The 15,413-nt window shown below is 41.6% G+C and overlaps 1 protein-coding gene across 1 annotated transcript; it reads left to right on the forward strand.

The window, feature by feature from the left end:
* Window positions 1–5,863: 5,863 nt before the first annotated feature.
* Window positions 5,864–6,469, forward strand: LOC138925597 (craniofacial development protein 2-like). The gene has a single exon (XM_070276438.1). The coding sequence runs from the start codon at window positions 5,864–5,866 to the stop codon at window positions 6,467–6,469; it is 606 nt and encodes a 201-aa protein (XP_070132539.1).
* The last annotated feature ends 8,944 nt before the right edge of the window (window positions 6,470–15,413 follow it).

Below are 15,413 nucleotides of genomic sequence, written 5' to 3' on the forward strand. Positions count from 1 at the left end.
GCATTCTCAGACACCAATTCGCTGATCAGCGCTTGTCGAAAGACTTGCGCAATAGGTGGCTCGTACGAAGCGGTAGCCGGTCACTAATGTGATGAGCCCGGTGAGATCTCGGACGAAATGCGATTGCAAAGCCAAGTGGGAATTATTAGCGCCGATGTCGAGAGGAACGTCGGAAACGGCACAATTCGGATGTGGGAGAAACTTCAGGAAGCCAAAAAACCCAGATGGGCCAAGGTTTGTCGAGATTCTAGGCGGATGTTGCCAGATGCAGAGTAGGAGTAAGGTTAGGAAAAATGCCGGAGCGGAAAATGGAAAAGGACCGGAAAATTCGTGCTCGTTCGGAAAAATAATTGATGACTGTCGATATATGTATATTTCGACCAGTATGGCTCGTACGTAAATATTTAATTCCTAACTATTTTCGAATTTGCGAAATTTAACACAGAGAGAGAATAAATAATTAATTTTTGCCTAATTGTCGGATTTAATTATTTTGGAAACAGACGGGTGGAGCTGAGAATTTCAATTTTTAATCAATGGCGGTTAAGTAACCCGAAGCTGGAACGGTGGAATTGAAACCGCGGCTAGGTCCAGAAAGCCGATTGACAATTAAATTATTTAATTATAATTTTTTTCTCTTTCGATAATTAAATTTTTGACCTTAATTATTGAGTGGCCGGAAAGGGAAATTAAAAAAACTTTGGCCCTTTGCTCGGACGGAAAAATACGAATTAAATAAATTTTGTAGTTATAAATATAAATAAATAAATTTATAATCAATTGATTTTTTTTTTTTTTTAATTTGTTTGGTTATATATTTCCTGGAACTGGAGGCAGAAAATATTGAGAAATATATGGGCATACATGCAAGTAGGGCAAGGGCATGTGGGCATACGATGGTACAGTGGAACGTCGAGAAGTGGACTGTATGGTTAAATTTTATCGGTTATATATTTCCTGAAATCGGAGGCAGAAAATATTTGGAGATATGTGGAAATGCCTGCAGGTACGGATATAAGTAAGGGCATGTGGGCATATGTTGGCACAGTGGAGCGTCGATAATGTGTAACTGCGGAAACGGAAAAGTTATGTGGTGTAAAAAAATTGGGGATGAAAAACCAATATTACGACAGCGGCGGACTGTTCGGTGAACTTGGAGATTCCCGGAACCACTTCACACCGGCTGGCCAATATTAATTATGCCCTTTTATTTTTATATATTTTTTTTCTTCACCACACACTTTCACTGTTCACTTGCCGATTTTTTTTTTGCGGATTAATTGCACCAAACACAATGTATGTGTGTATGCATGTATGTACATATGCCTCGACCGTTGGCGCGCGAACGGATAACGGGAAGGCCAAAAACGGCGAGGAATATGGCGAGGCACACACAACGGAGATGGATGGAAAATTTTTTTGTAATTTTTTTTGTCTCAGAAAAGTCTCAAGCTGCCGTGGTGTCGGAAAACTCGGACTTGGAGTTGACACGGAGGGAAAAAACAATCTTGCAGCAGTGTGAACGAAATTTTATGTTCGGACCACTGCGGAAGACCGGCAGAGAGACGGAGACGGAAAAAATTTCGTACTTATCTTTTTGGGCGGAACAATGCCTGGACTGCTGGTGGATCCAAAAATATCCTGAATATCCTGGTATCCGGCTCGAAGGACCAAAATGTGTAGGGGGGCGTTGGTTCCTCAAAAAGATTCCAGAATGGGGTTGAAAAGTGGAAAGTCGGGGGCGTCTTTAGGTTTAGTGTAAAGCACGCGTTCAGCTTTATTCGGCTGCTTACATGAGATTGAACTTAAAAACTAGTGGAAAAAAAAAGAGATCGCCAACAGCCAACGAGCGAGAAGAGAGGCACAGAGGGGCGAGTGTGGACGCGCTCTTCAGCGCGGGTGCGCTCTTTAGCGCGGGTGCGCTCTTCAGCGCGGATGCGCTCTTCAGGTGAGTGGCACCACGGCCCCTCACCTAAACAGTCTCATGAAGGCATTATTCGATGTTGCTATGGTATTTGCAACATAAATACCATGTTGAATTTCCTGATTTGGAATTAATACACTGTCTGCTGTTGAATTAAGTTCAATTTTCCGAATAACTTGGGATCTTGCTGGCAGAAGTATTGAATTATTGCCAGAACTATGAGCTATTGGTACTTTAATTGGGAATTTTAAATTATTTGGTCTAATTATAAGCCAATCTTCAGATGGCTTGAAGTCTAATTGACAGTTGTATTTTTTGATAAAGTCGATGCCTATTATTCCATCGCATGGAATTGGGAAATGTGAATTTAGGATATGAAAATCGTGTGGAATTATGTAATTGGTGGTCTGTATCTCTATAGAAACTAAACCTTGGGATTTTATTATTTCTTGACTTATGCCTTTTATGTCTCTGATGTAATCATTTTGGATGTTTTGGAAATTATCCGAAGTTTCTTTTAGAATGGAAATGTCTGCACCTGTGTCTATTAAAAATATAAGTTCTTTCCCAGTAGCTACATAAAAAAATGATACGAATATATTTTGGCTGAGATTAATAGTGTGAACTCTCACTTCATTTATTGTTGAATATTTAAAGGGTTTTGGGAGTTTTCCGTTTTGGTTATTATTTTGTGTTAATCTTACATTGCCTTGGTTATTGCTATTGTGGCCTCGGTTTGAGTTACCACTGCCTCTATAATTTCCTCTATATGGGCCTCGCCCTCTATTGTTATTCTGATAATTATTGTTATTCTGATAATTGTTGTTATAATTACCGTTGTTGTAGTTATTGTGATTACCACGAAAACTACCTCTATAACTGCCATGTCCGCGATTTGAGCCGCGCTGTGGATAATTCTTATAATATAGGACAGTGTTTGACTGCCCAGTTGCTTCAGTGCAACTATTAACAAATTTGGAAATGGCTTCGTTCATCGTACTGAATGTTCCAGCTTGCATGATAAGTTTTACCTTATCGATTGTGCAGTTTTTAGTCATTGCTTTGACTGGCTAGCTCTAAAGAGAAACCATGTGATATATATGCACCTTCTAAGGCTTTCGTCATCTGCTCAATTTCTTGTGTGTATTGGTTTTATTGCGCTGCTGTAGATTCATCAGATTCGCTGATAATACCTCAACAGTTTCGCCTTTGACGTTGCTTCTTAGTCTGGAAATCACCTCAGTAATTGTTGTTTCATTACCGATTAGATTCCTGGCGACACCTTTTAGCTTTGTTTTAATAATGGAGACAGCTAATTCTTCGTGCTCGCCATTGATTGATTGTATTATTTGTAAAGCATCAATGAAACTTGTTAAATATTCAGCCTTACCATCAAAACTGGTACAAAAAGCTTAGACGCTGTATTAAGAAAATCAATATTTGATAGTGCCATTGTGATGTATTTACTTATTTTTTTTCTATTACACTCGAAGTATCTGAATCTGTAGAATTATCCAGATCAGTGTATACCGCCGGAATAGTAAGATTATTCAAATCTTCATCTTCTATTTTGGGGTTTACTTTGGGAAGCTCTTCTGACTCAGATTCTTTCGTTTCTGTTGATTCCGAGTCAGGTGCAGTGTCAACTGCTATTGGAGTGTTTAGAACGGCTGGTAATGATATTTCTAAACTGAACTTTTGTTTAACAAATATTAAATTAGATCGTAGTCGTATCAAAAGTTTCGATACCTGTGACCAATGATCTTGATTTAATCTTTCCCTATGATCATGTATAAGCATTCGCGCTTCATTAAAGCACTCTACTAATATTTCAACGTGCTTCCTAACCGTGTTCTTTTGAATGGGTCTATTCTGAGTTAGCCTTGTACGATCTTGTACGATCTGTAAAAATTAGTTTTAATTATTGATAACTCCTCGTACAATTTGTTCCAATCCATGCCTTTAGTTTAGCCATACTTTGTAAAAAGAATTACGTAATATATTTTTATGTTTATTTTCTCTTATTTCATTTTCTTAGATTTTAGGTGTTTACATATATGTGTACTAATTTTTGTTTGTGCTGGGTTTTTTTTTTTTATTAGATTTTGTCCAGGTCATTTGCTTGACTCTGGAATTTTTTCTTCAAACATATGTTGTGTAATTTATACAATTTTAGTAATACGCTTGCCAACATTATAATAACGATTATCATTAACAATATTGTGATTGTTTGAAGATCGATTTTTTCGGATTCAATTTTATTACGACATTTGCCGAGGAATCTACAACTTTTGTATCTACCAAACCCATTTTAGATATTGTATCTATTTTTCTTTTTTCAATTTCTATTTTATTTTACTTTGAGTCATATTTTGTAATGTTATATAATGTTTCTGGGAAATAATAGTAAGAATCATTTATTTGATCTGTTTTACTTATGCTATTACTTCTCATTAGAAAAGAAAATTTAAAAAAAATCGTAGTTTTTCTCTAACATCTTTTTCCTACCTATTATTTGTACGGCTATACGGGCCATACTTTCTAATTGGGCAAAAGAAGTTCCGCTCAATTTTTCAAAATATTATATTATATAAAAAAAAATATGCATCGTAGTGCAAGCAAAAAAAATGATGCAACGCAGTGCATGGGTAAAAAAAATTTTCAGCTCGGTTGGTTTCCTTTCTTCCTTCTACGTCAGCTGGTCGTCGCCGGTTTGGCTACGCTGACGTTCCCACGGTGGCGCAGGAGGTGGCGTATTCCCGCACTCTATTTGCTGCTGCTGCTGTCCGGGGCCTTTTGGGCTCAGGCGTTACCGGTGCCGGTCCTCGCACAGGTGTGTGTGCAGTGGGGGCTGTCCAGTGGTCCAGGGCAATCCTTCGGGCATGTTTTTTTAAGTTTTGGTAATGGCTTGGGTGATGGAGGTTTTGTTATTATTATTTTTTCATGAATTTTTCTTATTCGCACTGAGTGAGTGGCGGCAATTTTAGGGTGTTTATTTTTGTTGCTTATTAATTTTTCTTGCAGAAAATTTAGTTCTGTTTGAAGTTTTTGGGCCGTAGCCCAAGTTGGAGTGGAGTATTTACGTACGTGCATGGGTAAAAAAAGTTTTCAGCTCGGTTGGTTTCCTTTCTTCCTTCTACGTCAGCTGGTCGTCGCCGGTTTGGCTACGCTGACGTTCCCACGGTGGCGCAGGAGGTGGCGTATTCCCGCACTCTATTTGCTGCTGCTGCTGTCCGGGGCCTTTTGGGCTCAGGCGTTACCGGTGCCGGTCCTCGCACAGGTGTGTGTGCAGTGGGGGCTGTCCAGTGGTCCAGGGCAATCCTTCGGGCATGTCTTTTTAAGTTTTGGTAATGGCTTGGGTGATGGAGGTTTTGTTATTATTATTTTTTCATGAATTTTTCTTATTGGCGGCAATTTTTGGGCGTTTATTTTTGTTGCTTATTAATTGTTCTTGCAGAAAATCTAGTTCTGTTTGAAGTTTTTGGGCCGTAGCCCAAGGTGGAGTGGAGTATTTACGTAGAGGTGGAGTATTTACGTAGAGTAGCCACTTTAGGTGTGCTACTCTTTTTTTTTATTTTTTTCGAAACTCCTCCGCGATTTCCCATTGCTCTCACTCTACTCACTCAGATTTTTTTTTCGTCGATTTATTTATTTTGCATTTTCCAGTTTATCCAGTTTTTTTTTTTTGATTATATATATATCCTTCTGGGTATATCCTTTTTGGTGTATCCTTTTAATCCCTCGATGTCCTACTCAAAGGATAACTCCAGGGTTGGAGTTTTGTTAGGTTTTTATTTAGAAGGAGCAGCTGAGGTGCCGCTCCAACGATCAAAATGTCTCTGTTCTTTTACAATATTTTTTTAAGTCTAAGTAAGGATAAGTCTCGTAGCTGCGCTGCTCGCAGGCGGCGTCAGAGAGACGGCTATGTACTTAGCCGACATGGTGTTGGCACATGGTGTTGGTGACAGGCTAATCGACTTATGTCAGACCTTCCAACTGGTTATTGGTGGCACTGTATTTCCCCACAAGGAAATCCATAAATACACATGGACCTCTCCGAATGGACATACTCGCAACCAAATCGACCACATCTGCATAAGTAGGAAATGGAGACGCTCGATAATGGATGTTAGGAATAGGAGAAGTGCGTCTATCGACAGTGACCACGAGCTGATAATCGGAGAGCTTTTAATCAAGCTCAGACGAAATAGCAACACTGTCAGCAGGACCACAAGAAGACCGCCTCCCATTAACGTACAACGGCTGAGTGACTCCAACCTATCCACCAGAATGGCCACAGCGTTGCGTGAACAGATGACAGCACAACTGTTGAATCACTCATGGGAACAAACATGCAGTATACTGAGGAGCACCGCGGAGGAGATGCTTGGCACCCGACAACGCAGGCGCACGGATTGGATATCAGCGCATACTTGGGAACTTATCAGCAAACGGAACAGCTCGCGACGAACACAAAGAGCTGTGCAAGATGGTGAAGAAATCAGCAAGAAACGACAAAAGAAAATTTCTGGACAGACTCGCTGAAAATGCAGAAAGCCAGATAATTAGTCAACTGACCGGAAGCTGCCATAGGCGAACCCAACCAGTGCGAGACCCAGATGGAAGACTCCTCACTGATGATGAGGCACAACTCCAGAGATGGCGACAGCACTTTATGGAGATCAGCTGCACAAAACAACCGAGCAGCACGCAATATAACTTCAGGAGTATTGTACCGAGCAATAACCTCAGAATATCACCCACGGCACCATCAATTAGAGAAATAAAGGATGCAATCAGGAAATTAAAACGCAACAAAGCGGCTGGAGATGACGGCATACCGGCCGAACTTCCCCAGATTAACACGCAACTAATGGCCGAAACACTGCATCCACATTTCAATAATATATGAGAAAGTGAGCGGATCCCAACATCCTGGAAAAAAGGAATCATCATTAAGCTACCGAAGAAAGGAGACCTCAGTGACTGCAACAACTGGCGAGGCATTACCCTGTTGAACACAAGTTACAAGGTACTAGCCACTCTACTACACGAACGTCTTCAGGAAAAGATAGAGCCAACAATACGAGATGAACAAGGAGGTTTCAGACCACACAGGAGCTGCGTAGACCAGGCAAAAACACTACGCGCAATAACCGAACAAACTTTGGAATGGCGTTCGCCGCTGTACCTCCTGTTCATAGATTTCCGGAAGGCATTCGATTCGGTAGACAGACAGCGATATGGAGGGCACTTGCAAGAAAGGGAGTGCCAGTGAAAATCATAAACATAAACAAGCTATGTATGATGATGCTGAGCTGGCGGTACTGCACAACGGGAAAATTAGTGCAACCTTCCAGACGAACACAGGCGTCAAGCAAGGATGTCCTCTATCACCACTTCTGTTCAACTTGGTAGTCGACGAAATTATGAGAAAAGTATGCATGAACAGACGCGGAATCACCTGGAACTTCACCCGACATCTAGAAGACTTGGATTACGCGGATGACATATGTCTCTTGGCTCACAAATTCGAAGACATTCAAGCCAAAGCTAGGGACCTCGAGATCCGAGGCAGCGCAGTAGGCTTAAAGATCAACGCATCTAAAACGAAAGCTATGCGGATCAACAAGCGGGCTTACATCAATAAGTGCCTTAGAATAATACTTGGGGTATTCTGGCCAGATAGAATATCCAATGAGGACTTATGGCACTGCACAGGAGAGGTCCCAATCCAGGAGCAAATAAAGAAACGGAAATGGAAATGGATTGGCCACGCTCTGAGGAAGGAACCAGGAAGCATCGTAATAATGGCTCTGGAATGGAACCCACAAGGAAGCAGAAGAGTAGGTCGCCCAAAGATGACCTGGCGCCGTACAGCACTGCTAGAAATATCCCGGAAGAACATCAGCTGGGACACAATAAAGTAAACAGCGGAAAATAAAGTTAGGTGGAGAGCCCTTGTAGAGGCCCTAAGCTCCCGAGAGGAGAAATAAGGAAAAAAAAAAAATTGATTCGGTTTCCAATCCGAATATATCGCTATACTGGGTGCATAAGCTAGTAAGCTGAGACTTGAACTGTGGAGGAAAGTTTTTGATAGTTGTGATAGTACGGATTTTTTTCTATTGTCTGGATTTGTGTTGACTACATCGTAGTTCGAAAGTGATTCATATGTTAGATTATCTGAACTCACTACTTGTTCGGAATTTGTTGTGTTTAATAGTCTCATGAAGGCATTATTCGATGTTGCTATGGTATTTGCAACATAAATACCATGTTGAATTTCCTGATTTGGAATTAATACACTGTCTGCTGTTGAATTAAGTTCAATTTTCCGAATAACTTGGGATCTTGCTGGCAGAAGTATTGAATTATTGCCAGAACTATGAGCTATTGGTACTTTAATTGGGAATTTTAAATTATTTGGTCTAATTATAAGCCAATCTTCAGATGGCTTGAAGTCTAATTGACAGTTGTATTTTTTGATAAAGTCGATGCCTATTATTCCATCGCATGGAATTGGGAAATGTGAATTTAGGATATGAAAATCGTGTGGAATTATGTAATTGGTGGTCTGTATCTCTATAGAAACTAAACCTTGGGATTTTATTATTTCTTGACTTATGCCTTTTATGTCTCTGATGTAATCATTTTGGATGTTTTGGAAATTATCCGAAGTTTCTTTTAGAATGGAAATGTCTGCACCTGTGTCTATTAAAAATATAAGTTCTTTCCCAGTAGCTACATAAAAAAATGATACGAATATATTTTGGCTGAGATTAATAGTGTGAACTCTCACTTCATTTATTGTTGAATATTTAAAGGGTTTTGGGAGTTTTCCGTTTTGGTTATTATTTTGTGTTAATCTTACATTGCCTTGGTTATTGCTATTGTGGCCTCGGTTTGAGTTACCACTGCCTCTATAATTTCCTCTATATGGGCCTCGCCCTCTATTGTTATTCTGATAATTATTGTTATTCTGATAATTGTTGTTATAATTACCGTTGTTGTAGTTATTGTGATTACCACGAAAACTACCTCTATAACTGCCATGTCCGCGATTTGAGCCGCGCTGTGGATAATTCTTATAATATAGGACAGTGTTTGACTGCCCAGTTGCTTCAGTGCAACTATTAACAAATTTGGAAATGGCTTCGTTCATCGTACTGAATGTTCCAGCTTGCATGATAAGTTTTACCTTATCGATTGTGCAGTTTTTAGTCATTGCTTTGACTGGCTAGCTCTAAAGCAGAGGTCGGCACGGCCCTATCTCGGGGGCATAGGAAATTTCTCTGCCCGAGCTCTGCCACACACACACAGTATAAATGTGTGAAACGTCATGCTCAAAGCCTACTTTCTGCTATACGTTACTAACACTAATGCGGTAAAATCATAGCAATGTATTGGGGTGCCGACCTCTGCTCTAAAGAGAAACCATGTGATATATATGCACCTTCTAAGGCTTTCGTCATCTGCTCAATTTCTTGTGTGTATTGGTTTTATTGCGCTGCTGTAGATTCATCAGCTTCGCTGATAATACCTCAACAGTTTCGCCTTTGACGTTGCTTCTTAGTCTGGAAATCACCTCAGTAATTGTTGTTTCATTACCGATTAGATTCCTGGCGACACCTTTTAGCTTTGTTTTAATAATGGAGACAGCTAATTCTTCGTGCTCGCCATTGATTGATTGTATTATTTGTAAAGCATCAATGAAACTTGTTAAATATTCAGCCTTACCATCAAAACTGGTACAAAAAGCTTAGACGCTGTATTAAGAAAATCAATATTTGATAGTGCCATTGTGATGTATTTACTTATTTTTTTTCTATTACACTCGAAGTATCTGAATCTGTAGAATTATCCAGATCAGTGTATACCGCCGGAATAGTAAGATTATTCAAATCTTCATCTTCTATTTTGGGGTTTACTTTGGGAAGCTCTTCTGACTCAGATTCTTTCGTTTCTGTTGATTCCGAGTCAGGTGCAGTGTCAACTGCTATTGGAGTGTTTAGAACGGCTGGTAATGATATTTCTAAACTGAACTTTTGTTTAACAAATATTAAATTAGATCGTAGTCGTATCAAAAGTTTCGATACCTGTGACCAATGATCTTGATTTAATCTTTCCCTATGATCATGTATAAGCATTCGCGCTTCATTAAAGCACTCTACTAATATTTCAACGTGCTTCCTAACCGTGTTCTTTTGAATGGGTCTATTCTGAGTTAGCCTTGTACGATCTTGTACGATCTGTAAAAATTAGTTTTAATTATTGATAACTCCTCGTACAATTTGTTCCAATCCATGCCTTTAGTTTAGCCATACTTTGTAAAAAGAATTACGTAATATATTTTTATGTTTATTTTCTCTTATTTCATTTTCTTAGATTTTAGGTGTTTACATATATGTGTACTAATTTTTGTTTGTGCTGGGTTTTTTTTTTTTATTAGATTTTGTCCAGGTCATTTGCTTGACTCTGGAATTTTTTCTTCAAACATATGTTGTGTAATTTATACAATTTTAGTAATACGCTTGCCAACATTATAATAACGATTATCATTAACAATATTGTGATTGTTTGAAGATCGATTTTTTCGGATTCAATTTTATTACGACATTTGCCGAGGAATCTACAACTTTTGTATCTACCAAACCCATTTTAGATATTGTATCTATTTTTCTTTTTTCAATTTCTATTTTATTTTACTTTGAGTCATATTTTGTAATGTTATATAATGTTTCTGGGAAATAATAGTAAGAATCATTTATTTGATCTGTTTTACTTATGCTATTACTTCTCATTAGAAAAGAAAATTTAAAAAAAATCGTAGTTTTTCTCTAACATCTTTTTCCTACCTATTATTTGTACGGCTATACGGGCCATACTTTCTAATTGGGCAAAAGAAGTTCCGCTCAATTTTTCAAAATATTATATTATATAAAAAAAAATATGCATCGTAGTGCAAGCAAAAAAAATGATGCAACGCAGTGCATGGGTAAAAAAAATTTTCAGCTCGGTTGGTTTCCTTTCTTCCTTCTACGTCAGCTGGTCGTCGCCGGTTTGGCTACGCTGACGTTCCCACGGTGGCGCAGGAGGTGGCGTATTCCCGCACTCTATTTGCTGCTGCTGCTGTCCGGGGCCTTTTGGGCTCAGGCGTTACCGGTGCCGGTCCTCGCACAGGTGTGTGTGCAGTGGGGGCTGTCCAGTGGTCCAGGGCAATCCTTCGGGCATGTCTTTTTAAGTTTTGGTAATGGCTTGGGTGATGGAGGTTTTGTTATTATTATTTTTTCATGAATTTTTCTTATTGGCGGCAATTTTTGGGCGTTTATTTTTGTTGCTTATTAATTGTTCTTGCAGAAAATCTAGTTCTGTTTGAAGTTTTTGGGCCGTAGCCCAAGGTGAGTTGGAGTATTTACGTAGAGGTGGAGTATTTACGTAGAGTAGCCACTTTAGGTGTGCTACTCTTTTTTTTTATTTTTTTCGAAACTCCTCCGCGATTTCCCATTGCTTTCACTCTACTAACTCAGATTTTTTTTTCGTTGATTTATTTATTTTGCATTTTCCAGTTTATCCAGTTTTTTTTTTTTGATTATATATATATCCTTCTGGGTATATCCTTTTTGGTGTATCCTTTTAATCCCTCGATGTCCTACTCAAAGGATAACTCCAGGGTTGGAGTTTTGTTAGGTTTTTATTTAGAAGGAGCAGCTGAGGTGCCGCTCCAACGATCAAAATGTCTCTGTTCTTTTACAATATTTTTTTAAGTCTAAGTAAGGATAAGTCTCGTAGCTGCGCTGCTCGCAGGCGGCGTCAGAGAGACGGCTATGTACTTATGTATAAAGGAATATAATAATATACGTTGTTATGCGCTCTCAAGTGGAGGCGCGAGGGGTATGCATATGCTGACCGTTTGTTACAATTATGTGCTTACTACATAATTAAAGTCGAAAATTATTCCTCCTTTCCGGCTTCGTGATAATTAAATCCAATTAATTAACGATTAGGGTTTCAACTCAACCTTTTCGGCTCCATAAAAGTAATTCCGCCAACGAGTAATTAAATTTAATTTTTTATTAATTATTTAATTATTAACTTTCCGTCCGAACTAAATTCGAGGTTTCAACTCTACCTTTCCGGCTCCATAATAATTAAATCTGACAATTAGTCAAAAATTAATTATTATTAATTATTTATTTTTTTGTAAAATCCAAGCCAAAGTCAAGTCCACCTTTCCGGCTCCGCAACAATTAAGTTCGAAAATAGTTAAGAATATAATATCTACGTATCAATATCTATGAACGAGCACGAATTTTCCGGTACTCTCTTTTTGGATTTTTTTTGGTTCCTGAAGTTTTGTTCCACATTCGAATTTTGCCGCACACGACTTTCCGCACACGACCACTTGTTCCTTGTAATCGCATTTCATCCGCGATCTCACCGTTCTCATTACATTAGTGTGACCGGCCACCGCTTCGTGCAAGGCACCTATTGCGCAAGTCAGTCGAAAAATGGATTCTGAGAATGCCCACGGGAGACGACAAAAAACCGCGTTCGATCCTAGTCATCCGTTTCGACAGTTCTCAATCCGCATCTCCGGGGACGCCTCTTATGAAGCCTAAGGCGACTAGTGCCATTCCAAGGGCAAAGAGTGACGAATCCGTCAATACAATCCCCAATCCTTCACAGAGGCAGACTCGTTCCGTTGCAAAAATGGCTCAAAGAGCGGTCGACGTGGCGCTGAAAAAGTTCATCGCCACAACAGATCGAATTAGCCAATTTGAGGCTAACATAAATACTCCGGGCGCCCCGGAGAAACGGAAATAGGCTCCCAATACATGTGCGAAGCCCATCGGTACCAAATTCGGGCACTGTGGGGGAAGGTGGAGAAGAACTATGAGAGCTGCTCCGATTTGCTAGCCGTGTCCGACGACAATGCGGCCACCGCGACAGTGCTGAAATCGAAGTACAGCTACTGTTACTCCGTCTATTCGAGGTGTATTGCTCAGCTTCGGGAAAAAAATTGCCTCCCAATCCCCTCAGGCTTCCGTTAATGTCCACACGCCCGCTTCTAAAGGCTGCCGGTTACCTCCAGTGGATAATTTTTGCGGGTGATTATCTTCGGTGGCCCACCTTCAGAGACAAGTTTACGGCCATTTACATCCAAAACTCGCGGCTCACCCCGGTAGAGAAGTTGTTCCACTTGCTGTCGAAAACAAGTGGTGACGCACACGCCATTGTTTTTAAGGCTCCGCTTACCCATGAGGGGTTTGTCGCAGTGTGGCAAAGCCTCACAGACCGCTTTGAGAACCGGCGGCTATTGGTCAATAGCCAGTTGAAAATCCTTTTCAACATCCATGCTATTTTTCAAGAGTCCGGGGTCGCGCTGAAGCAGCTGCAAGACACCATTCAGCGTTGTCTGACAGCCCTAGAAATGTCCTCCATCAATGTTGAGGCTTGGGACTGTCTCCTCGTATTTATGATTTTCTCAAAGCTCCCCAAAGTCACACTTTCTATATGGGAGCAATCCGTAAATAATAAGCAGCAATCCATCGCACTCGTAGCCTCGTGGCTCCGGGCCATTTCCGCCAATGTTGGGACTTCCTACTGCCCCTGCTCGGAGGCTCAATTCACACGAGACTTAAGGGAGATCCACCCCATTTGCTTATGTCCGCGTTTCCTTGAATTCCATCTATTCTCCTCGGTAATTTCAAGGCTAACATCTGCGGGTCGCTTCTCGGTAAAGAGACCATTTTTGGATGGGTTCTGACAGGCCCATTATCTCCAGCCAACCCCCACAGCGTGTCCGTTTTTTCCACACGTGTCCGTTTTTTCCAGAGATGTGCCCACTCAGATCATATCGGAATCGGATTCAGGTTGCAAGCACAATTCTGTCTCGACTCCTTGTTTAATTTACGCGTCGCATATCGCTGCACGGTGGCAATCAGCTGATGATCCGTCTGATCCGGGCCAAATTCTGGACATCAAGGTCATATTCAGCGCGATGTCGCCACGTCCACGCAGCGCCCAGTCACTGGAGAGCAGATGTACTCGAGGTACACAGTCCTACCGATGCCGAGTCTGCAATGGGATCCATCGGTTAAAGAAGAGTCGGCGCTTTATACGTCTCAGTGCCAAGAAGAAGCTCTGGGCGGTTCTCGTGAACCGGTATTGCTCCAGCTGCCTGGTCCACGAGCACTCCGACGGATCGTGTTGGCGTGGGGACGGCTGTAGGACGTGTGGTCAGGATCACCACTCACTGCTGCACCTCGTGGAGAAGCCGCTGGCTCGTCGCCAGCCACGTCAAGAGGAGCACCGGTCACGGAGCGCGGGAGACAGTACACGGGGTTTCTCAGCTGGCGCTCAGGCGTCGTCCACCAACTTCCGGCACGGTTCGGTTGCTTCTCGGCCTTTGTCCGCCACTTTCCGGCACTCACAAGCCGACCCACGGCCATCGACTTCCCGGCGCTCGTCGCCAACTCCTCGGCATTCTTCCACCACTGGCCGGCAGTCTTCAGGCGCTCCACGGCGTACGTCCGCCACTCATCGGGTGCCGCCCACCGCTCGTCCGCCCGCGTCATCCGAGAGCTGAGCGAGGCGGTGCGTGCCCACTTCCGAGGCGTGACATTGGCGGATGAGCGGTTCCATCTGCCAACGACGATCTCCGTTGTCCTGGGCGCGGATATGTACCCGCCTATAATGCAGCCGGTCTTCCTAAAGATCCAGGACGGGCTGCCAGTGGCCCAGAGCACCGTTTTTGGATGGGTCGTGTTCGGAGCCTGTCACCAGCCGTAACGACGAAAGATCTGTTGATACCCGAGTGATTGCCAGGGGGGCGGGATGTTTAGGTTAGGGGCCGTTGTGCCGCCGCTCATCTGAGCTTAAAAGCGCATCCGCCCTGAGAGCGCATCCGCGCTCGCCTCTTTATGCACGACCTTGCACTCTCTTTCTCTGAGGTCCAAATGCAGCGGTTGGCTGTCGTCGATCGTCCGCTCTGGCTGTAGCGGTTTTTTTCCTAAGTTAGGTTAGTTCCATGTATGCAACAGAATAAAGCTGACGTGAATGCGCCCTCGAATTTTTACCCACGACACCCCTGACTTCTTCTTTGCGAGCCACCGGGTTAATTTTCGTTCGCGACTTGGGATTTGTTCCTCTGTGCCTTCTACAACAACCTCTGGAATCTTTTTGCGGTAACATCGCCCCCCCAACATAACTGATTAATCGGAAATTCTATAGCTCCGGTGTTTTTAGAGTTAGAATTCGAATTTTTTACGAATGCTATTTTTGACAAAATAATACGACCCACCAATTACCAAAATTGGAAATGACCCAAGTTTCATGTTTTTGAAGACAGAAAGTTGAAACTTTGTACAGGTTTCATTTTAGTTGATCCTTAGTTTTGTACTTGGCTTACTATCTGATACTAACTTATAGCTGCCATATAACTGATCGACCCGAAATGTGACTTTTCTTAGATTAAGTTTTGTAATGA

The sequence above is a fragment of the Drosophila bipectinata genome, chromosome XR (assembly GCF_030179905.1).
Source record: "Drosophila bipectinata strain 14024-0381.07 chromosome XR, DbipHiC1v2, whole genome shotgun sequence".
In the NCBI taxonomy this organism is placed as follows: Eukaryota; Metazoa; Arthropoda; class Insecta; order Diptera; family Drosophilidae; genus Drosophila; species Drosophila bipectinata.

Bases quoted from the DNA above. Each gene is read 5' to 3' on its own strand.
- LOC138925597 (XM_070276438.1), top strand. From the start codon at position 5,864: ATGGTGTTGGCACATGGTGTTGGTGACAGGCTAATCGACTTATGTCAG.